Below are 23,915 nucleotides of genomic sequence, written 5' to 3'. Positions count from 1 at the left end.
AATTTAAAAAGAGCCTTAGAAGTGGAAAGGCTTTCATATGACTAATTGAAAAAAACAATTTATGTAGCCTACTTTCACTAATTACATGAAAAGTTTGATACTGGTTATTGAAAGAAAATATTTTAAAAGACTTGTAATGTGATCCTTCAGATTTTATAGTAATATAATAATTTTCAATATTTTGTGAAGCCAAATAAGAGGTGGTGCCTGCATTGAAGCATGAGTTTAAGTAATCTAATCAACCTAATAATTTGGGGCTGAAAATACCTCGCTCACAAACGTGGGAGTAGCCAGAGGGCGGAAGGAAAGGGCAACTCCCCCACCCTGAAAAAAGCCTTTTATCCCCATGCTCCTCCCTAATGTCACCAATCATAATTTAAAATTACATTTTTAGGACATCAATTTTAAAAAAAATTCTGGTGGGGAGGCGCATAACTTCGTTTTCCTTGTATCTGACCATAAATAGCATAAAATGTTTCCTTTCTTAATCTTTTGTGAGGTGGGGTGGGGACTTTTATTTCAAATTTTTTAATTGTTTGACACTGTAGGGGGGGGGGGGGTTAACCACTATCTTGTTGCGCCTATGCTTACCCCTCCATAGCGGGAATTCTGGCTACGCCCATGCTAACAAGGCTTATTTTAACCAAAGTCTTTGTAACGAGGCACTTCCTTTTCCTCAGGACTTATGTTCTAGAAATTACTTTTATTCTATTTCTCAGAGGCCTAGCTATTAAAAATGCTGAATATTCGTATTTTCCACTTTATTGTTCTTTTAAATTGGAAAAAATTTCGACAATAAACAAACAGCTTTCACCAGATGTCATTACCTTTATTAAAATGTTTTACATAAACGTCTTGCGTTTTCTTAAGTATTACTACCGCTAAAATGATAATACAAACTAAATTTATGCTTCTTTCTCATAGGCTGATTTCCACATATCAGCCAAACACACTGAAGAATGAAATCTATAAAACAACATTAAAGGCAACGTTGTATGGCCAACAAACATCCATATCAGGTCACCAAAATACTCTTCCTGGCCGTGGTAATGCTCAACACTTTTCAGTTCAAAAGTATTTACAACCCAGAGAGTTAAGTTGAGTATGATTAAAAATGTAATAACTTCCCTTCCAGGTTTTCTATATCGATGTGTCTGCGAGTTGCTGCACCGCCTTAGACCGTCAAGAATAAATGGTGTTTGTACAACCACTTGAAAAGTCACCAAAATATGAAGGGCGAGCCTAGTATAGTTGGAATTGGCGAATTCGGCTGTGACAGACATAATTCCATGCACGAAGTAAAATGGCAATGGAACAAAAAGTAACACATCATCAAGAAAAGTGATTGGATGTTCACTAATATCTAACTTCCGTATTTGGTAAAATGAAATGCAAACTGATAATAAACCTATAACAGTTAATACACCTTCTTGCGCAGTATGGATATCAATAGCTTTTTGTTGATAACCATCAGTAGTCATAGAAACAAAAAATATTATAACAGTAACTATAATAGTAAGTAAGAGGAAAAGTCCAATAAATAATCCTTTGTTTGCGGAATGACAATCAGCATTGATGACAAGATTGCTTTGATATGCTATTTCATCGCTGCCAGTGTATTCGTCTTGTGAAATGGTGTGACGCAGATGATGCGGATTTGCATTCATGTGCTCTTTTCCAATGTTCTGCCATACGATGAACCAAACTCCAGCTAAGAGAAGGTTATACTCTATTGCAAAGGGATATAAATACGGAATAGCACTCAAAGAACGTGTTGACAGAACTGATTCTGCACTACAAAAGTAGGGGTTGTCCCAATTTTCTTTCCTTTGAACAATGATGTGAAAACTGGCAATATCTAAAAATAAAACATAATTACTTTTAAAATATTTCATTAATATATTCTTCTCAGTCATGATTTCAACAGATTTGTTTCATTGAAAATTTGCTGGGAAGACACGAAAACTTTATCAGATACTTGTCTTACATGAACATGAATATTACTAAGAAACGTGGATCATACGTCATTTAGGTACTGAAACATTTATGACTATGACTCTATAGTTGCGTGAGTTTAAAAGTGAGGTTGTAACAAGAACAAGTAGGAAAGATATTTTCTCCTAAATATGCTAACATTAAAATAAAATCAACTTAAATGGTCTTAGTAAACTGTTAGAATAAAAAACATATATATACTTTTTGAATACTTGTTATAGATTTTATTGAGTTGATCCATCCATTACTTTTTAGAGATAATTTTTGTTCGTTTAATATTTTGCCAGTTCTGTTTGATTAAGCTTCCTCCTTCTGAACATCCCCCAAGTATGTTTATTACAGTAAATTGGAATTGTAAAGCATGGGTGCCCCTAAGATCAAGGGCTTACCCCCTTAAAATCACAAAGACACCCCCAAAAGCAAGAGCTCCCCCCCAAAATGAGAAAAATACCCCTCAACCCCTCCAAAAAATTTCAATGGCGCAGTCTGCGCCATGACCCCCTTAGGTGGGCACCCCTGTGCAAAGACTAAAATACTTTCCTGCAGCCTGGTATGAGGAACGAGCAGAGGACAATATAGACCACTCTGCACTTATGAAATCTGAGATTAGGATCCTATTACAGGGCCCAACAAATCCTGAAAGCCAGATCACACTTGCAACTAAAAATACACCTTGGCGACAAGTTATTTCAAAGCACGAATAATTTAGAAGCCATGTTATATACTGAATTTTCCCACAATAGAATTTTCCCACAAGCTCTAAGAAATAATTTTTCTGGTGCTAACAAATTTTTCCTGGCTCCGAAGATTTTATAATAGATCATATATAAATATCTAATAACTCGCTGAAGCTTTGAGAAGATATGTTTTTTCTTGTCCGAACTCTTCTATAAGCAACATTTTGTACAGAAGGGTATAACAAATTTTTAACCTCGGAAAAATGCAATTTGGTACATTGCACCAGTTAAAAATAATTCAGAACTTCAAAGTAACCTAAGCAGCAGTATTAAGACTACACTTTAAGTGAGGATTACCTAAGTATATTATATATATTCTAGTTTGTTGTAATAGTATAAAGATAAAATACTTTTCCTGCAATCCTGGTATAAGGAACCAGAAGAGGACTCTATAGACCACGCTACAGTTGGAATCTGGAAGAAGTACACTGCTCAAAACAATTAGGGGAGCAAGCAAAAACGTGAAGAAAACCGGGCGAGACGGCCATGTATTGGCATACAATGGATAGTACACGCGTATCAATGCGCAATACAGAAAAAAAGACGTAAAATAATTGGAATTAAGTTTTAATGCTTTGAAAGTATGGAAAAAACGCTAAAAGATGATTTAGGGCAACAATTTGGTTACATGTAAATGATGAAAAAAAGACACTGTTTAGACATGATGCATAAGTTTTAATAAGGCGTGTGGGCTCCTCGAACACCTAAGACTGCTGCACACCTGTTTGCCATGGATGCGATGAGGTTATCTATCTGACTTTGGGGAATACTGTTCCACTCCCCAAGAAGTGCAATTTCCAAGTCTCGAACAGTAACAGGCGGCCTTGGTCGCGCAGCAATGCGTCGTCCGAGCATGTCCCAAACATGCTGGAGTAGATTCAGGTCAGGAGAGCACGCTGGTCATTCCATACGCTGTATTGTTTCAGCTTCAAGCATGTTCTCTACCAGACGAGCTCTATGCGGTCGGGCAATATCATTCTGGAAAACAACGGAATCTCCAATGGCTCCAGAGTAAGCGATGACATGAGGTCGCAGTATCTCGTATGCATACCTTCGGCCAGTCAAAGTGCCATTCCGAATGATATGCAGGTCCGTACGTCCGCCTATGCTGATTCCACCCCATACCATCCAACCAACTCATCTGTATTGTGACTTTTCACGAATGAATGCGAGGTTATTTCGAGTGCCCCTGTCCCTCCATACGAGAAAGCGTCGGATGTCACACTCCATGCTGATTTGGGACTCATCTGTAAACAACACTTGGCTCCAATCATGTTGCTCCCAATCTCGATGTTCAACATCCCATCATCTTCGGGCAGCACGGTGGCGTGGGGTCAACGGAATGAGGACCATTGGCCTACGTGCATAGAGCTCTCCCTCATGAAGCCGATTACGTACTGTTTGGCTGGACATCCTTCGTCCTGTTGCCAAGAGTAACTGTCTTTGCAGCTGCGTAGCATTCTCTGTTCTGTTTCGACGGGCTATTAACAGTATATACTGGTTATCAGTTGCTTCAGTGGCATGTGACCGACCTTGCCCTGATCGACGTTTAACATTTCCTGTCTCTTGGAATTGATTCCAAAGCCTTGCAACAACACTTCTGGAGACTCAAACAGCGTCCGCGACACTACGTTATGTTTGCGCGGATTCCAGTCTGCCTATAAGATGTCATGTCATGGATTCCGGTAAATCACTCTGTTAAGACATTCTCAAGTAACCTTGTCTCAAGAAAAAATACTGTGCAATCGAATTTCACAGTTACGGCAATAAAACGGACGTTTCTGCAACATCTCGATTTCTGCTCTTATCTCCTTTTTCTGGTTTTTGACCTCATGAACACTGATTGGCATATAAAATTTTCTTTTTCCGTTTCCTGGTAGGCTTAAAATTATGGATGTTTATATGTACATACATTTTATGTTATTTATTAGTATGCATCTTTGCGTAATTTTGTTAAAACCATGTGCTCCCCTAATTGTTTTGAGCAGTGTACATTACAGGATCCGATAAATACCGAACGTCAGGTTACCCTGGCAACTAATACCCTTGCAATAGACGTTGGTGACTAGTTCTTTCAGAAGAATAGTTTAGAAGCCATGCTATACTTAGTTTTCTTACATACTAAGAAATAGTTTGCCTGGCGCAAACAATTTTTTCCTGGCTCCAGATATTTTATAATTGATCATACGTATAGTACCTCGTCGAAGCTTTGAGACGATATGTTTTTCCATCCGTGCTTTCTGTGAGCAAAATTTCTTACGGAAGGGAGTGACTAATTTTAAACCTCAGCAAAATTCAATATAAGATTAATTGGGACATATGCACCAGTTAAATATCATTCTGAATTTCACAAAGAAGCCTAAGAAAAAGTTTTGAGACTACAACTTTTCAGAACTGTTGTTGAAATTGATCGTCTTAATGTTAAGTAATTATTTAATGTTTAAATGAAATATTTAATGCTTTTTAAAGTAATTTTTAACAATTATTTTACCACTTACAAAACTGTTTTATGAAGAGCCATGCTATAGTTTCTTACGGTTCAATGCTTAAATACATTTTTAAATTAGTTAAAATGTCATACAAGTCTTAAAAGCTAGATAAAATATACATACCATTTTACAATTATTAAAAGAATGAATTTTACGAAATTATTGTATTGAATTTAATTGCTATATGTGAAAAAATAAATAAATAAATAAATAAATAAAAATGTATTGGTAAAATTAAAATATTTAACTAAAACCTTTGATCAAACCTTTGAAATTTTGCGTAATTTTTTTAAAAGCTTTTCAGAAAATATCAGCAGGAAGATTATCGGTGAACTTTTTAAAAGTGATCCATGGGAGAAAAAAAAATGTTTTTAAATGTGTTGCAAGCGTTTTTCTTAAATCGGCAAAACACATTTTCGCATGGTGGGAAAATAACCTAGTTACATCCCTGGCACTGTCTGTTAAGGCTCAACGAGCTGTTAACAGGATATATCCGTCACCTGTGCCCCCCCCCCCCCCCCATGGTAGCACGTGGACGATGTTGTCTTGGTACATCAAACATTCTCTGTTCCTTTCCTTGGAGAACTGATTCTATAATTTTGCAATAACACTTCTTGGGAATTTAAAAGGGACCAATTTACATCTTGTATATTTGTCCGGATTCAAGATTTCTGATATTACTCCTTGCCATGGACTTAGGTAAATCACTTTGTTTTGACTCCGTTTCCTGATTTTTGACCTTATAAGCGCTGATTTTCATATCCAGATTTTTTCTTTTGCTTTCTACTATGCTTTACATTACGGATGATTTATCTCATTTTGCTTTATGCTAGTTATGAGCGTAAGTTACGTTATTTGCGCATTTACGTCAAAATTATGTACTCCCCTATTTTTTTCTATTTCTGACCAGAATAAATTTATTCATAGTTTGCCATAACCTAGGCCGAAAAGGCTTAGTAACTGCTGAAAAGGTGCTTGGCCACTTTCATTATATGCTCTGATTTTGTTTTTTTTTTTTTTGGTGGGATTTTGCGATATTTATGCTATCTAGTGTGCAAATTTCAAACATCAAAATGAATTGAATTTAGGAGTACAATATTTGAAAATGGCCTCTTGGCTACAAGACGAATTTTCAAGTTTTTGTCTCATAGACAGTGCTTTACGATCGGAAGAAAGGAAAATCAGATGGTGCAAATTGTGGCAAAAATATTTCCACTATTATCAGCAGAAAAAGAGTGATCCAAACACATGATAAAGCAAGATCACACTGCTCAAGGCTATTCATAAAAAAAGATAGAGAGAGAGAGAGAGAGAGAGCTGTGCTGGGCTGTTTCAGCCACCATACTACTCATCTGATATTGCTCCATCTAATTTCACTTTATTCCAATCTACACGAGACAAAAAAAAAAAAAAAAAAAAAAACCTGAAAATTCAAATGATTATTCGATATCCAAAATGTTATCTCCAGATGTTTTTCTGAAAAAAAAAACGATTAATATCTATCTGCTTGGGATTGAAAACACAGCTAATGGTCGTTTATAACGAGGGTAATTATATCGTTGATCAAAAATAAGAACTTTTCAAAATTTATTTGTTTGAAAAACTACAATGCTTTCTGGCACAAAAGATTTATTTGTGACAGCAAAATATCTATCTATATATATAAAAATCTCGTGTCACGATGTTTGTTCGGGGTAAACTCCGAAACTACTCAACCGATTTTAATCAAATTTCATACCTATGCGTCATTTGGTCCAACTTAAAAGATAGGATAGTTTTTATAATTTTTTATTGCAAATTAAGTATTAATTATACAATAATAGTGTGAATTAATTGTTTAGTTCTAAAAATTTTTAATAGATGGCGGTGTAAGTTAATTAATTGATATAACTCTAACATCGTTTGACTTACTGCTAAAAACAATATGCTAAAAAAACCCGAAACGTTGCTTATCATTTTTGTAGAGCGTTTCGGGATTTCACAGCTTTTTATTTACTTCCTGAGAAAATCAACTATATTTATCAAAAAGGTTTCTGAATTGCTAGAAATTGCAGATTTCACACTATTGTGAAAAATATTTTTCTCCACCAGTATCAAGATTAACTGAATGTTTTTAATAGGTGTATCGGTTTCAGTTTGATCATGGTTCGTCCAGATCGTCTCAGCTCCCAATGAGAGCGAAAAGATGTCTGGATCACGGAGTCTTTAAAAGAACTGCTGGCTCAAGAGTTTGTCTTAGCGTTGGCAATGATTGCATTAATGCTGTGGGAATTTAATTGGAAAACCAAGACGGTTCCATACTTTTACATTAAACCTACGTTAGGCTTCTCTAAATATGCCAGAATCATAACTGGCTTTAACCAGAAGACTACTGATTTCTTCGAAAATATTCCAGGATAATTTCTGGAAGGTTACCAAATTTAAGCGGAAAACATTTGTTTTCTTTCTCCCCCCCCCCCAAGAAATTTTTAATATCATTAATTTTTGTAAAAATACGTTCGCAACAGAAAATTGCAGTTACAATTGCATGGTCAGGCATTGCTGCTACCTTTTTTAGATGGTAGACGAACAGCACATTCAGCTTAAAAGTTGCCTTTTAGATATTCATAACAAACCAAATGCAATGTGTAACATTAAAGAAAAAACGCGGAATTGCTGCAGTGTTGGAAAAGAGATTGCATTATAATTTGGGATAAGTGTACTGTGGTTCATAAGTAAAAGCATGCATTCGAAGCACATCATAGGATTATGCAAGATTTGAAAGGCAACGATAAACTTTTAGGTGGTATTGTCTGAATACTGTCTGGGGACTCCCGGCAGACAATACCAGTTGTTCCGATGAATTCAACGGATGTTTAAAACAATCGTTTTGATAGCCTAATTTTGAGATGATATGGTTGACCATGAACATGCGAGTACAAACGCAAAATGATCTATTCGCACAAGAATTTTCTAATCAATTGCTGGGTGTTGGAAACGGTGAAATTGAAATGTATCAAAATACACAGTACATCAAATACCCTGACAATTTCTGCACTGCTGTTGAGACGAAAAGTGAAATAATTGAGAGTGTATTCCCGAATAAATTTAATTTATTTTATTGTGATTGCCTCTGTAATCGAGTTATTTTGGCAGCAAAAAATGTTGATGCAGACGCATTTAACTTTTAAATGCAACAGTTGTTGCCCGGTAATTTGAAAAAAAAAAAATAATTAAATCGATACAATTGCTGATTAGAACACATCATTAAAGTTTCCAACTAAATTTTAAATTCTCTGTATATACCAGGAATGACACTACACAATCTGCAGTTGAAAATTCATTCACCAATTAATCTTCTCCATAATTTGAACCCAGCCAGGTTTTCACAAATATACACGTATAGTTATCAAAAGGGTCACCGGAAATGCTCTTGAAGCAGAAATTTTGACGGGAAAGTTTAAAGGAGGAATCATCCTGCTGCCATGCATTCCATTAATATCATCAGAATCTCCAATACAACTTAGAAGGCTTCATATTCCGCTTCGCTTTGCCTTCGCGATAACCATTAATAGATCTCAAGGCCAAACAATAATGTCGATTTGGACAAGGAAAGTAGGTGTTTCTCCTATGGGCAATTACATGTAACCTGCTCAGGTGTGGAAAAACCATCAAATCTGTTCGTGTTAGCAAAAGACAGATTTACCAAAAGTAATGTGAACAAATTAGTACAAAGATAATTTTCAATTTTAATGATTTAAAATAATCGAAAAAATAGTTCGAAATCAATGTTATCTACCTTATTTTAAAAATTACACTTTTATAGTTTATCAGTTTTTTTAGTATATTTTGTGAGAAGTCATTGATTAAAAACTATAGTTAAAGCTGAGATGAATAAAATGTGCATACAAGAACTGTATATTGGTTAATGCTTAATTTCAACATTATGATACTTTACCTACCACTTTCAAGTTATTTTGCACCATTTGACGAAGTAAGTACACAGCAAAAAATTTCCGAAACGTTTCTGAGTATTTCCGTGTAACGTTTTAGGATTTCAGTGGTTTTTATCAACTTATCGAAAAAATCAAGTAACATCGTCAAAACGTTCTCTGAATTGCTACACATGGCACGAATGCAGTTCCTCACTGTTGTGAAAAATATTTTTAGCTGCCAGTTCAAAGATTAACTGAACGTATTAATAAAGTGTATCGGCTTCCGTTTGACTACGAAATGTATATTCGTCCATGCTAATCAGCTCACAAAGAGAGCGAATGAGTATGAACTACTTGAATTGCAAGCGCGCGAAATTCGTGGTACATATTTGCAAATCTGGGTTTGCTTTGGCCATGTTTGCGAAGCTGCTTATGGAGTTTTTTTAACAAATCATAAAGGTGCCAAACTATTATATGATATCTACCTAAGTTTACTCTTAAGGCCATGTTTGCAATACTTCTTATGGAATTTTCTTATTAAATCAGAAAAGTGCCAAGCTGTTATGTTATACTTACTTAAGTTTTATCTAATGTTCGGGAAACACGACTGGCTACAAGCGGGAAGATTTCTGAATTTTTCAGGAGGCTTCAAGGAGAATTTCAGAAATGTTACTGAATTTTATCGGAAACCGTTTCTGATTTTTGTAAGGTATCTTACTGGTAGAAATTGGTCACATCAGCCGCCCATTATTTTCCAGGAACAATTCTGAATCGTTTTAACAGTGATACTCACTAAATTTAATAAACATAAGTATAGAAAGTAATGCTTTCACTGTAGAAAATTTAGTTAGTACTTTAGTAATAATTAGTTAGTTAGCAATTTAGTAGTCCTACTTCGGCCAAACCCGACCATTCTCAATTCCCTGTAATTTAAAATCGACTGAATATTTTCCAGCATTGTTAAAAATATTGATTTGATCGTATAAAAATAATGAGTAAAAATTTATTTTCTATTATCAGCCACAGCAACGCGTGGCTGGGTCAGCTAGTATTTATTTAAATAGTAAATGTGTGAGTGAAACGCCTACATTGTTTATAAAATTAGTTGTCACTAACTAGTGTTCGAGAAAAATAAATCCTGTTCATATTTTCAAGTTGAAAATTTAATGTTTTGACCTTAGAACAAATAAAATACAGAGTAGAATAATTCGCCTACGAAAGCGAAATGGCAGCTATAATGAGCGTGAAAATTCGAGTTTGAATTAGAACGAAGTCCAAGACGTACTAAAAAAAGTCCTTACGCAAGTCGTGACTATTTTAGAGGTTCCGAAAGTATTAAAAGTTAAGCCAAAAAAACAGTTATTTTTATTGGGATCAAAATTTTAAAATTTTCGAATTTGTTTCCATTGCTAACTTTGCAAATGAACGTTAATTGCCTTTTTAGTTAATATCTACTTTAATTTCAGTCCTATAAAGATCGCCCCGCTCTACTTTAGAATCGGTCTCATATTTAAGGGCATTTGGGTTTCAAAGCATTTTCAGAACACAGTTAATGGTTCCAAGTATGCTTAAATAGGCCAAGGAACCATCTGACTCATTGTTGTGAAACTCATTTTTGGGTTCCAAGGAACCTTTAAATGGGTTTTTTCGGAAAATTCAAGATTTTTTTAAAACTTCGCTTTTCCAATAACACATGAGGCAATGAGAAGCAAAGGGATGTAAGTGACAAAATTAAAAATTTGGAGATAACCAGTACACATGGTAGGTGAACCTCTCCTCTGTCTTGGGGCAAGAGATGGTACTAGTAGCCCTGGTAGTTGCTGCTATACACATGATTTAGAAAAAAAAATCAATGAAAGCCTACCTAGGATGTTAGCTTTAAACGCGTTTTACTTAAAACTTGAAAATGTCCACTTACATCCCTTTGCTTTTCGCTGCCTCAGATCGAATACAAACATGCATCGTACGTTTGCTTCCTTAAAGGTTTGAAAAAGGGGCAGAATTATGTTTAACGCCAGAAAAGGAAATTAGCAATACTCGATTCTTCATTAATTATTTTAACGACCAAACGTTTGATAAATACTTTGATTAGTTTTATGTATTTAATGCCGAAACTAATCACTTATAAATTCGAATAATAAAATATAATGTTACCGAATTCCATGCTGGTTATATTATCGGTAAAATTGTTGTTGCTTTTGTGAGTATAATCTTCCACTGCTTCTTCAACAATTGTTCCAAACCAATTACACAGACACGTTGCAATTAGATGCATTATACCAAATCTTGCCAGTATCCTATGCCGATTTATAACAATCTAGAGAAAAGAAGGAATTAATAGGTGGAGGAATAAATCTTTTTCTTTATCCATCAATCCCTGTATACACACATAAATGAACAATTATTTCATTTTATCTCTTTAAGAAATTCAGCTATTTTTATGGGAGCAGAAACAGGACAATGTTTTCACATAGAAATGAAATCTTTCAAAGAGTAGTTTAGATTGATCTTGGAGAACTAATTTTTGTTATTATCGCAATAATGTTGAGAATTGTACATTACTTGGTGCAAATTTACGCATTTCATACTTAAATGTAATTAAGATACTTAAGATTTGAAAAATAAAACTGTGTTAAAGTATTAATGCAAATATTAGTTCGGGAAACAAGTATGAAATTGAGTTAAATAAATACACCTAACTTTGTACCAAAAAAGTAAAATAAGAAATAGCAACGTCAAAAAGCACAAATTCCAGATCACTGCAGACACGTGTTTCGGCAATACAAGGAACGCCTTTTTCAATGCAAAAGAAATGAGTTTATGGATGAAAAAACAGCTGACAAAAGCCAAGAGCCAGCTAAGCAAACAGCTTAAAAATAAAAATAACGGATAAACCAAACACCAATCAGAAAATTATAAACCAATAAAGAGCCAATGGGAATGAAAACAAAGAGCAAGAGCTTTCTCACAGGTAATGTACAGGAGAAAGAAAGAATTCGATTGGACGAAGATTAAGACATAAAGCGAAAACAAAAAAGGCAATGTCAGTAACCCTGAACCGCAAGAAAACAAAAAACTGAACAGAAGAAAAAACACCAGGAAATGAAACAAAGCAGAAATAAAAATTTTCGAAAAAAAGAAGAATAAAGACAAAAAGAAAAGGGGAAAATAGGGGCCGCATTGCAAAACAAGTAAAAAATAAACAAAGCAAGATGGATAAAAATGAATGGAAAAATAAAAATATGCAATATAGAGAAAAACGGACGATTGAAAGGACAATATTATAGATATAGATGCTAGAGAGTGGAAAAATACGGAACAGCTTTAGTATCATTAACTTCGTCAGAACTGTTCATCAAATATGGACTGATTCCCAAATGTCCAAATCTGATGAATTGGGGGCATTTTTGGAAAATTTGATAAGAGTTAAAATCGAAAGAGTGATTCAAATCCAACAATGTTGGGCAATACTAGATTTATTTAATTGTTGTTTTTTCGCATAATTTTGAGGCTCTTTTAAGCAAAATTTTTAAACACTCCGAGTCTGTCCAACAAAGGCAAGCTTACAACTGCAATTAATATTATAAGTTCCACAACTAAGAGGATGAATGGCATCTTTAAGAGAAGGAAATGAAAATTTATTAATAGGAGAGAGCAAAACCTGGAATTGGAAACGTTTTAGAATCTTAGCAACCTGATGGTTCACAGATGGGAAGAATGGAAAAACAACCAAATTCTTTTTGATGAAGGTTCGGTTAAGAACACTAGTTTGGGATTTATTTGAAAGTATTTTCTGCAATTTGTGCTTTTTGACGTTGTTATTTCTTACTTTAAGTCTGAAATTGTTACGTCACATCTTATTGTGCACAAAATGAGAATTTAGTTCATCTTACCACAAAATGGGGTACTTATTTCCTGATATTTTTAGCATGCAAAAAAAAATATACTGTTGAAAATTTTGACCAACTTTAAACTACGGATCCTACTTGCAGTACTTTAAAAAAAGTAGGTAATAGTGAGAAGCAAATTTCGAGAAAACTTAGAAATGCTTAGCGCTGCGAAGATTACAGCACAAATTAGATAGCGCATCGCTTCGGAAAGTGTTGGTGAAGCAATAAGCAACTCATAAGAAATTTGATTAAATATGAAAGTAAAAAAAAGTAATAATAATATCATGTAAATGCAAAAATATTTAATGTGTTTATAGAACTTTTTCAAGTTTCCTTGTTTCTTCTGAAGAAAGAAACTCTTAAAATGTAATGATTTTCGTAAAACTGAAACGCACTTACATTGGAGTATTTGAAAGTCATAAATAGTTGATAGAATGCATGAATGGGTGAAATGACGTGGAGTATAATAGACGTCGGCTTCTGGCAGTTGAGTTGTTTCTTTTCGACGTCGACGTAATTTAAAATATGCTGTCCAAGCTGTAGGACTTGGTAAATTAGATATCCAAAACAAAAAGCTGCAAATAAATAGGAGAAATAGTTATACATTTATACGAACGAATTTGAACTTGGAAGTTCTGGTCATTGTTTATGTTAAATCAAATATTTAGCTAGCAAAGCTTTACGCATATTAGAAAAAATACACTATGTTACCCAAAGCATTAGGACACATTCAAAAACTCACATTTGTATTTTATTTCGAGAAATAAGTGACCAATTGTTCTGTAACTTTTACCACATAAAAAGTATGCTCCAGCTGTCATTTTCCAATAAAGTATTTTTCACCCATGCATTTAGGGCATCAGCAACAAATTGAGGAAAACAAAAATGTGTTTTAATCATCTCTCATCGTAAATAGCTAGAAATATGTTGTAAATTTCAGACCCGCAGGTTTGCAACATTTGCCAGCAATCGTTCTGTGTGAGTTAAAATAAAAACAGATTATTTGCGCACGACCCCTCACAACTCGTCGCCTTTCCAAGAATTGATGAAATTCGGCTCCTTTTATCACTGATAACTTTCTAGATTTTTAAGATATTGAACTGGAATTTCATTGTGAGTTGAAGAATCTAGTTGGGTTTTAGACTGTGAACATTAAAATTGCTATCTTTCGCACATGCGCAGCGAAAAATCAACTGCATTAAATGTCCATATTTTATTAAATTTTCAACATTTTGACTTCAAATTTAAGTATTATGATTCTCTTGTATGCTGTCAAATTTTCTGAAACTTTGGTTAAGTTTTGATGGAGAACTTTGCATGATACATGCCAAAAACGTTCAAATAAAACTCATAGTTTTGAAAGAAATGTTTATATCTTCGTGAACATCAGTGATACGTTCTCAAAGGTATATAAAACAGTTATACATAGTAAGCTAACAAATTTCTGAAGTTTACAGTTCATTCTCAGCTATTTACGATGAAGGATGATAAAAAAAATTGTTTTCCTCAACTTGTTGCTGATCCCCTAAATGCATGGGTGATATAACTTTCATTGGAAAATAACAGCTGGATCATACTTTTTATGTGACAAATGTTACAAAGCAATTGGTCTCTTAGTTCTCGATAAATCCATAAAAATGTGAATTTTTGAACGCGTCCTAATACTTTTGGTGAAATAGTAAATTCGTACCGAAGAAGCAATTTTGTTACAAAGATATACACAATGGCTTATTCATCGAATTTAATTATAGTTGATAGGATCATAGTTCTTCAATTTTTTTTTGCTCAGAAAGAAAAATGACTAACTAAAATGAGGGTGAAAATTCAATTTATCTTTATTGTGAATATCTAATAGTTGATTTAATCGTTTTCTTTGTTTTGCTTTAATCGTTGATTTAATAGTTATTCTTTATCAAAATAGACACACCAATTTTTGTACATGTTTATTTCTTGGCAAGTTATTCTTTATTAAGAATAAAAACGTTTTTGCCATGCACTTCTTTTTCCCAACTTGTGTTTTACTGTAGAACTTTATGCATCATGTATAGAAGTCGATAATTATTGTAAAACCTTGGAAGCCAGAAAACATTTTTTTGCTTTAGGCAAATTATTTTTAATAGTTTATCGGGAAATTCTGTGTACTACGGCTTCGCAAAGATTCTTATTCTAAAAGAGCTAGTCACCAAGGTGCTTTTTTGAGTCACCCTGGCGCACTAGCACTCGAGATGTGTCAGACCCTGATCATGTATAGTAAAATTAAAAATAGGTATGAGAGGTGAAAAAAACTCTTTAGCCTTAGCGGCATAAGACCAGTGGATTTATAACGTAGATTGACATATGATTAAAATCTAATAATTTTTTTCTCCTATGAACTGGTTGAATAGTTTATGTTGTACCTGTAATTCTATTTTTAATTTGAATAGCTCTATACCAGTTATATCATTCATAAAAATAAATAGAATAAAATAAGTCCTCTTTCATGGCAACAAAGAGAAAAAATAACTTAAGATCATTTTTTCCTTGTAGAGAATTTAAAATTTTGCTCTTCCATTGTCGATTGTCCTGAGTTAGTCCGTTGTCCCCATAGATGCAATAGATACAGCCTTTTCCGACGATGACTATAATTAATCAGTCAATTTGTAACTAAATAAAATACAGATTATTGATATTCAATTGATTGTACATAATCAACATGTTATCCTTGAATCAGACAATCTGGAACTATAAACACCAATACAGACCTACTTTACTGATAAAGAAAAACAGTTACCTGCTGAACCTATTTTGAGATAAAAACTTCCACTATGTCTTCCCATCAAGAATCTGTATGGAGGTGGTCTGATTTTTTTTCCATCTGAGACATTCCTCACTGCTGTGTAATCATATCCAGAATTGATTATGAACTCTGTAGCAGTGCTGAAACGATCGCTGTTTTCTTGCATAGCATCTTCTGTTTCTTTGAGTTGCTTCAAAACTTCTCTTTTGTACATGCATAAATCAAAGTGGAAGATGATTAGCCATAACAATCCAACAGCGGCGATAACGCTGCTAAATACCTAGAGTAGTTCAAGAGAAATTTTTCTGAAAAGTTATTTTAGTTGCTAATCATTCATATTTAAATTTAATCAGACACGAGTGCTTTAGAGACTGACCGTCTATTGTAATGACTTGTTTGAAATTATTTTGTGTGTCATGTCATACTGAGTATTTTTTATAATAATCATTGCTTGCTAGTTATTTTTAACATTACTATCCCATGTGATAGTAAAGAATTTTTTTCTGAAATATATCATGTTTTAACATATCATTAAATTAAAAGTAACAGCGATCAAAATTGAACTTAAAGAATATCATAATTATGTAAAGCACAAATTGTAAGGAAAATACTGCAAATAGCAGTTTTTCAAGGCTACAACGAAGCAATCCAACCTTCTTCTTAATCAAAATCGTTCTTCGCTCACGACGTTTTGAAGCATTTTTGAGGTGATGCAGAGGCTTTATTGATAATTTTAGAAATGAAACACTGCAAAAACGATTCCGAAACAATGCCGAAAAGTAATGGGTAGTTAATGGGCCCAATGTTTGCCAGGAATATATCTATACTAATATTATAAAGAGAGAGAGCGCGGATTTTTGTACGTTAATACGTACCGGGTAATCTCCGGAACCATTGCAACTATTTGAAAAGTTCTTTCATTAGATGAAAGGAGCATTCTTACTGAGCAACATAGCCTATAAATTATGCATGTATGTATTTATACTAAATTTTTAAAACAATAGTTTTTCTTTGCTACCAGTTTATGTTTCGTACTATTTTATGTACGCAAAAAAAAAAAAAAAAAAAACCGATTATCCCGCCTTTACAATGACAATGGTTTAAGGTTCTCTTCGAACTGAATGCTGCGGGATGGATACACGTGAAAGAAAAAAAAATCACGATGTCAGTATAAGAACAGCTAAAAGCTTTACATGTTTTTAGGCGACACAGGATAAGGTATAAAGCATTCTACTAGCCTCAGAGGCGGCTCCAGGGCCGTGCAGTCCATGCAGCCGCACAGGGCCCGACTAACTAAAAGTGAGGCCCAAGGCCCACAATACTTTTGAGGCCCCCCTCTCTCTTCCATCACTCAAAATTCGTCACTCAGTATTCAAATCACTCAGTTTTCAAAAGAAAATATTGACCTACCAAACAATTCCTTTTTAAAAGATTTTTTAGATTCATTAGTTATTTAATAAAAAATGAAAAAACAACTTGTAAGTCTTCCTAAGTTTGTATTAAACTCTCAAGAAATCAAGTTTTCTTATTCATATAAAGCCAACTAAATACGATAAAAACTAATAAACTATCAAAAAAGTGTTTTTTTTTTCTCCAATTTATAAATCGAATGTCTTGTTATTTTCTTTAAAATGAATGATTATTTAATGCTATGCATAATTTTTTTTTTAAAAAAAATTGAGCCACTTTGGAAGATGGGGCCCCAGGGCCAGGCATAGTAGGCTTGTGCGGTAATCAGGCCCTGCTTGTATTATTATAAATGTCTTTTTTTTAATTCTGTTTTTTTACGTCTTTACAGAACAAGCTTGACCTAGTTCAAAGCTCTATTGAACGTAGGGCCCCATAAAAATGCAGAACTAGGACGAACAGGGCTCGTCGAGAGCCCCCCCCCCCCAGTAGGCGCTCCACCCATGCAACTAATACTACTCGGATGTGCACCCCATCCCGCCCCCCTTAAATGTCGGATCCCGAGTTTCTGGTAAAAAGCTGACACCGCCTCTCGTTGGTCGCCTCGAGATTTACAGTTAGATCTCTTCTGAAACAGGAATTCGAAGCCTCTGCTCCAGTGGATCGGCACCGGTCTTCGAAAAATGTGACCAGACCTTGGAGATTTTTACGTTAAAAATATTTCCTTATTAAGTTATATTTATGGTAGTATTTATATTTTTACGTTAGTTTTGTGATTAATTTAAAAAAAACTTTTTTTTTTCGAAGTTTTTATTATGTAGTATAAATACCAATTATTAGGAAAGAGTTGGAAAGAGTAGGACTGCGGGAGAAGTGGGACAGCTGCATTTATGCATTATAAAGCGTAAAAAATTATTTCTAATTTGTGCAGTATAGGTGTTGCAGTGTAGAATCAAGCGAGAGTCAAAAGCTGATACAACTACAGAGCTTTCTAGAAATGTATTTTTCTCATTTTACTTCGACTTTTAAATGCAGCTATCCCCTTCCTCCTGACTCCTCTTTTTTCTCAACATTAATTTATTATTGTTAGCATGGATGGATTTACCAAAAGCTGAACAAGTTAAATCTTAGGGACTCCGCTTTGTTGACATCCCCCGACTCCCGAAAAACTGCATGATTCCCTCCTAAAAAAACTAATAAAAAAAAAAAATACATATCATTTTTAAGTGCTTGAAAACTTTGAACATTTTGGAAAATGTAGTTACGAACATTGAATTTTTAAACTTCTAACGAATGTGAAGGGAAGGGAACTGATTAGTGTGTTAAATTCAGTAACATTCGGCATAAAAAATGTGGTTATCGCGTTTCTGTAACATCTTGCTTAAGATATTTTTTTGTGACTCACATGTTTCATATCTTGCTAGTTATTTATTCCCAAATTCAGTATTTTAGAAGTTCTTATTGTTATTGCTTGCTTTTTTTATCTTACTTTCAATCCACACTGTTAATCTTTTTAGCACAAGAAAAAAATATTGCACAACCTCTATTCTTTTTCGTTTTCCATACAACTTGTATTCGAAAAAATATTGTTGTAATGAGTTTCTTACAAGATAAGAACAATTTGGTAAAATGACACAACCAAGTTTAACTGTTCTAGAGTCCTTGAACTTAAGTATTTAAACCTACGTGAAAAGGGATACAACTTTATTTATATCCTAGTGTATAAACTATAAATTGTTTGAATGACTAGGATGTTACTCTCATGTTACCCATTTATTGTATCTCAACACCATTTCTTTCAAGAATTTTATGCATTTTTTTACTAATGGTCCTTTTTTTGTCGGTGGGTTTGGGGAATGATCAACTATACCGGTCGATGTGAGCAAGTGACGATGCGTTGTCTTTTCTCCTTCCTTTGTCGATCAATGTCAACGATTTGTTGAACCAAAAACTACTTTTAAATTTGAATTATCTTAATTTGCAAAAGACTTTTTTTCCTGATATTTTTGTAGCTCTAATTATGCTTCATTAAGCCACAAAACGCAGTTTTCTCTGGGGGAGAAACCCTTTCCCCCTCAAACCGGGGATATTCTAGATCGCATTTAAAGTGGTCCTTGAATTATTCTCCTCATACTCCCCTCCCTCCATAATGTTTTAACTCGAACAAGGTCGGGACAGTTTGCTAGTAATTAATAAAATACAAGCCTTCAAAAATGTAGCATTTAACATTAAAGAGAATGCTGTTCAATGTGACCATTTTTCAATCGCATGAAACTACTAAAATGAAAAAAAAAAAAAAAAAAAGGAGGAAAAAACCCAAAATATATTCTGCATGTTTTTATATAGGCATAAAAAGAACCTGTACACCAAATTTCATAAGAATCTGTTACCATGCGGCCACCACTTATTTGTCATTTTTGCTCATTTCATGGAGTGACCCTAGTGTGAAACAAACCGAAACAGCCCGGTCCTATTCCGGACCCATTTTGGACCTCGCTGCAACAAAATCCGTAGGACCCCAGCCCAGAGACCAGCAGTCTGTATTTGCAACGTTAATAAGTATTAGGGCTAGCTTTTTTTTTTCTTTTTCAATTTTCTTTTTGAATATCTTGGGCCGTTAGGCTCCGTAAGGACGTGTGCTTCCCCGCACTGCGGGGTCTGATTGTACGCAGATCCGGACTTGCGCTAAAGCCTATGTAGGTTTATCAAGAACAAAAGAAGAAGGGTTGCTCACAGAGGCGTAGGAACTTTGTAGAAGTAGGGGGAGCTGGGACACAGTATAAGAAGTGTCTGGAATCTAAGGGGCAGAAGCAGAGGCGCAACCAGAAAATAATTTGGGGGGGGGGGGGGGCGCTGGGAGAGAGGCTTTTAAACGTTTTCCCCCGTAAAAAAATGGCTTCGAAGTTTCCATCTCTTATTGAATATTGTATATATACAATTGTTTATGGAGAGAATGAGGGGATTAAACTTCTCGTTTTGAAAAAGAGTCGGTTAGTACTCGAAGATGAGCACGTAGAAATAGAGGTGTTTTGGGGTCTCTCCCGGAAAATTTTCAAAATTCTTGTTCTAAAATCGAACTTATAGGTGATCTTTGATAATGTTAAGGGGAGAAAAGGTTCGAGTACCCTCCCTGAAAAATTTTCGAAATTAATGTCTTAAAACGCGATTATATATCATATTTGTTGCCTTTAGTGAAAATATGACTCGAAGGATTGTCCTCGATCGATTTTTCGAACGATTTACATCTCTGTTCCAATATTTCGAGTTGGAAGTCCTAAAAACGTAATTGTAGACAACCTTCAACGATGGCAGGGGAAAAGGCTGTACCAGAGCTCTACTCTGGAATTTTTTCAAAATTGAAGTCCTAATAGAGAGCGTTTTTCAATGATGTAATCAGAAAATGTTCAGGTTTCTTCTTCTTAATTTCTTCAAAATTGTAGTTGCTGAAAAACGCGACTGTGGATCATATTTGTTGGCGTTAGGGGTTTAGCAATTTTTTTGAAATTTAAGTCCCAAAAACGGAATATTACATAATCTCCCATGTTGTTGGAGGGCAAGGCATTCAAAGGACTCTTTTCCGGAAATTTTCAGGGAATTGAGCCTTGAAAACAAAATTTGAGGCGCTCTGTAATAATTTTGGAGGAAAGGGGAGGCTTCGACAGCGTAGCATTTAGAAGATTTTCTTATTTTCTGAGAACTAGAAAAAGGGGAATAGATGAAACAGGAGGGCGGAAAAACAAAACGTTGGATATGTGTTAAAATGAATTGTTCACTATGTATTATATTGTTCAGATAAATTTTTAGTTTAAAGTCTTTGAGTCTTTGATAGAAACTATAAAATATTGTTGGCTTTTTTTTTCTCGCAATAATAGATGAAAGATAACAATTTTGACATAAAAATATATCTGTAAGTGATGAAAAGATCGTAATTTTGAGAAAGCAAAAAAAATAAAAAAATAATTTGAATTTTGACATCTGGAATTCAAATTATGTTTTTCGTAATCGCGAAAGTGTGTGTGTATGTAGGGTGTGTGTGTTTGTGTCTGTGTGCAGGTATGAGTGTGTGGGTAGTTGTGTGCATGAGTGTTTGTGGTAGGGGGGGGGGGGAATGTGCATGTGTGTGTAGGAATATGTGTTTGTGTCTGTGTGCAGGCATGAGTGTGTGGGTAGTTGTGTGTATGAGTGTTTGTGGTAGGGGGGGGGAATGTGTATGTGTGTGTAGGCATATGTGTTTGTGTCTGTGTGCAGGCATGAGTGTGTGAGTATTGTGTGTAGGTGTGTGTGTATATGTCCGTATGTATGCGTGTGTGTGAGAATGTGTTTGTGTATGTGTGTAGGTGTATGTATGTGTGTATATGTGTTTGTTTTTACGTGCGTGTATGTATGCGTGTAAGTGTAGGATATTGACGCTACCTGGAGATGGTTTTCGCTAGAGGAGCAGCATCGTGAGGCCGGTCGACGGTGGTGCTGCAGAGGGTGCTGGCGGGAAAATAAAATGATAGCACATCAAAACAGTCAAATGAAAGCAATAAGCAATCGTGATTACTCAAAAAACAAGAATAACTGTAACTTCGTAAAGTATAATCTGAGGGGTCAGATAACTTAAAATGAGATACAGTGGCTCCCAAATGTGTTCGTACACCTTGAAATTTTGTAGTAAAATCAAAATAACGCGAAACTGAACTCGAATATGAAGTCCATTTTTTTTTCACACCATTCCTATGCCATTCTCAATAAAACCCAGTAGTTTTTTTTTCAAAATATTGCCAGATTTTATTTTTCAAATTTGTCAAAAGACGAAGGGTCAGAGAAAAAAATACGCCACAAAAGTCATCGCACACTGAAATATTTTCAAATAAATTCATGATTAAAATTATCATAAGTTGTTTTTTTATTATTTTTGCATTGTGATGACACACTGTAAAGTCATTTGGCTTTAATTTTTTGTTTATTTATGCCCTAATATTCTGCTTATTATTTTAAAATGGCAGCTATGCGCATAAACCAAATACACAATTCGAAATTTGATGTTTTTTCTCTTTCAGTAGCCGTAAATTGGTTTGAAATGTCTCTAAATTAGTTAATTTATACCATTCTATAGTGAAGTGCGTGATAAAATGATTTAAAGACAAGAATCGGATCGAAAACAAGGTAAGAAAATGTCAAATGCAAAGTTAACAAAGCGTGATCTGAGATTTACAGTTAAAAAAATGATGAAAAATACACCTTTGAGTGATAAAAATTTTTCTGCAGAATTGAATGAAATATTTTCGTTTAATTTTCCCCTAAAATTATTCGCCAAGTTCTCTGATTACCTGGATTGAAAGGGACCTCTTCCTGCAGAAATTTTCTTGATCGTGCGAAAAACAGAAAGCTTACGTTTTCCGCCGTAAAATCAATGATAAATAAGCTCAAAACATTTTGGAACAACGTCTTATTTAAAAATAAAAATAAATTCAACATTTTGGGTTAAACTGTTGCATAATTGTAAATAGAAAAAAAAATGAGAAATTAAATCTAAAGAACTTAGTTGGGATCAGTTAATCAGGACGGTGAAGGTGTTCTTGTGTGAGGGTGCAGGACTTGGAAGTTTGAAAATTTTCGATGAATCATGCTGTTCAGTGAAATATTTTTAAAAACAATTTTAAATTATTAGCCCAAAATTTGGCAATCGGAAACAACTTCGTTTTTTTTTAAATCAAGATAACGATAAGAAGAACACGTTTCGTTTGGTGCCTCAAATATTGTCATTAAGCTTAGAAATATCTCCTCAATCGCCAGATTTAAACTTAATAGAACATATTTGGAGATATCTGGTGGATATATTACGAAAATACACTATTGAAACGGAAAACGAATTAGAAACAGTAAGACTCGAAGTGCGGCTGAACACTTACTCAGAAGTTGTTCAAAAAAAAAAAAAAAAAAAAAAACAATGAAATCTATTTCCAGACGTTTAAAAGCTGTTGCTGATACTGCATGATATTCTATTAAATAATAACTTAGTAAAAAGTTAGATTATTTACTAGTTTTTTTGACATTTTTTCAAAGTGTACGAAGACTTTTGTAAGATTAAGTTTCTGGCACTTTTTGATTATTGATTTCTTAGAAATCAAGTTTTATTATGTTATTAACAATTTTCATGTAGTTTTGTTAAAAAATAAATCATAGATCTTATAATTAAATACCCGTTCCGAAATATTAATTTTAACGAATAATGGTGTATTTCATTGAAAATCGTAAGTGAACGAATACTTTTGGGAGCCACCGTAAGTTTTTGGAAAGTTGAAATTATTTGAAAAAGTTCAACATTATTTGAAGTACAAACAACCTTAGTAACCTTTTTTTAGTCATGTCTGGAGCACCTTCCATGTTATTCATATATAAATGCCAAACTGTCTCATTATTATCTCTTTTTGTGATCATTGGACTAATGGCGAATCCAGGGGGGGCGGCTATGAGGCTGCAGCCACCCCCATACCAGAAATAAATTCTTTCACCCTCTGTCTATGCATCTAAATGTTAAAAATATATATATATAATTTCCTATACCATTCTATCTTTATCAATTAATTTGTCTTCGCTCTTAAGGTTGATATACAAATTTGAGATAGTAACAGGAGTGTTAGTTTTCCGAAATTTCCCTTCAAATTTCCGAACTTTTTCCCTACCTGTTCCAAATATTTATACATTTACTCACTGAAAGA

At 34.2% G+C, this 23,915-nt stretch overlaps 1 protein-coding gene across 4 annotated transcripts in view; it reads right to left on the bottom strand.

The window, feature by feature from the left end:
• Window positions 1-808: 808 nt before the first annotated feature.
• Window positions 809-23,915, bottom strand: part of LOC129231361 (proton channel OtopLc-like) — a 79,741-nt gene continuing 56,634 nt past the window's right edge. For 3 of the 4 annotated variants that reach the window (XM_054865654.1, XM_054865656.1, XM_054865657.1), the window contains 5 exons: window positions 21,622-21,687; window positions 15,796-16,081; window positions 13,425-13,600; window positions 11,290-11,452; window positions 809-1,858 (listed from right to left, as the gene is read on the bottom strand). In XM_054865654.1, coding sequence (XP_054721629.1) covers window positions 906-1,858; window positions 11,290-11,452; window positions 13,425-13,600; window positions 15,796-16,081; window positions 21,622-21,687 — 1,644 coding nt within the window. In that variant the 3' untranslated portion in view covers window positions 809-905. The remainder of the gene's footprint in view (window positions 1,859-11,289; window positions 11,453-13,424; window positions 13,601-15,795; window positions 16,082-21,621; window positions 21,688-23,915) is intronic. The other variant, XM_054865655.1, reaches the window with a different exon arrangement.

Source organism: Uloborus diversus, chromosome 10 (assembly GCF_026930045.1).
Source record: "Uloborus diversus isolate 005 chromosome 10, Udiv.v.3.1, whole genome shotgun sequence".
NCBI classification, from domain to species: Eukaryota; Metazoa; Arthropoda; class Arachnida; order Araneae; family Uloboridae; genus Uloborus; species Uloborus diversus.
This window is presented reverse-complemented; position numbering and strand designations above follow the sequence as displayed.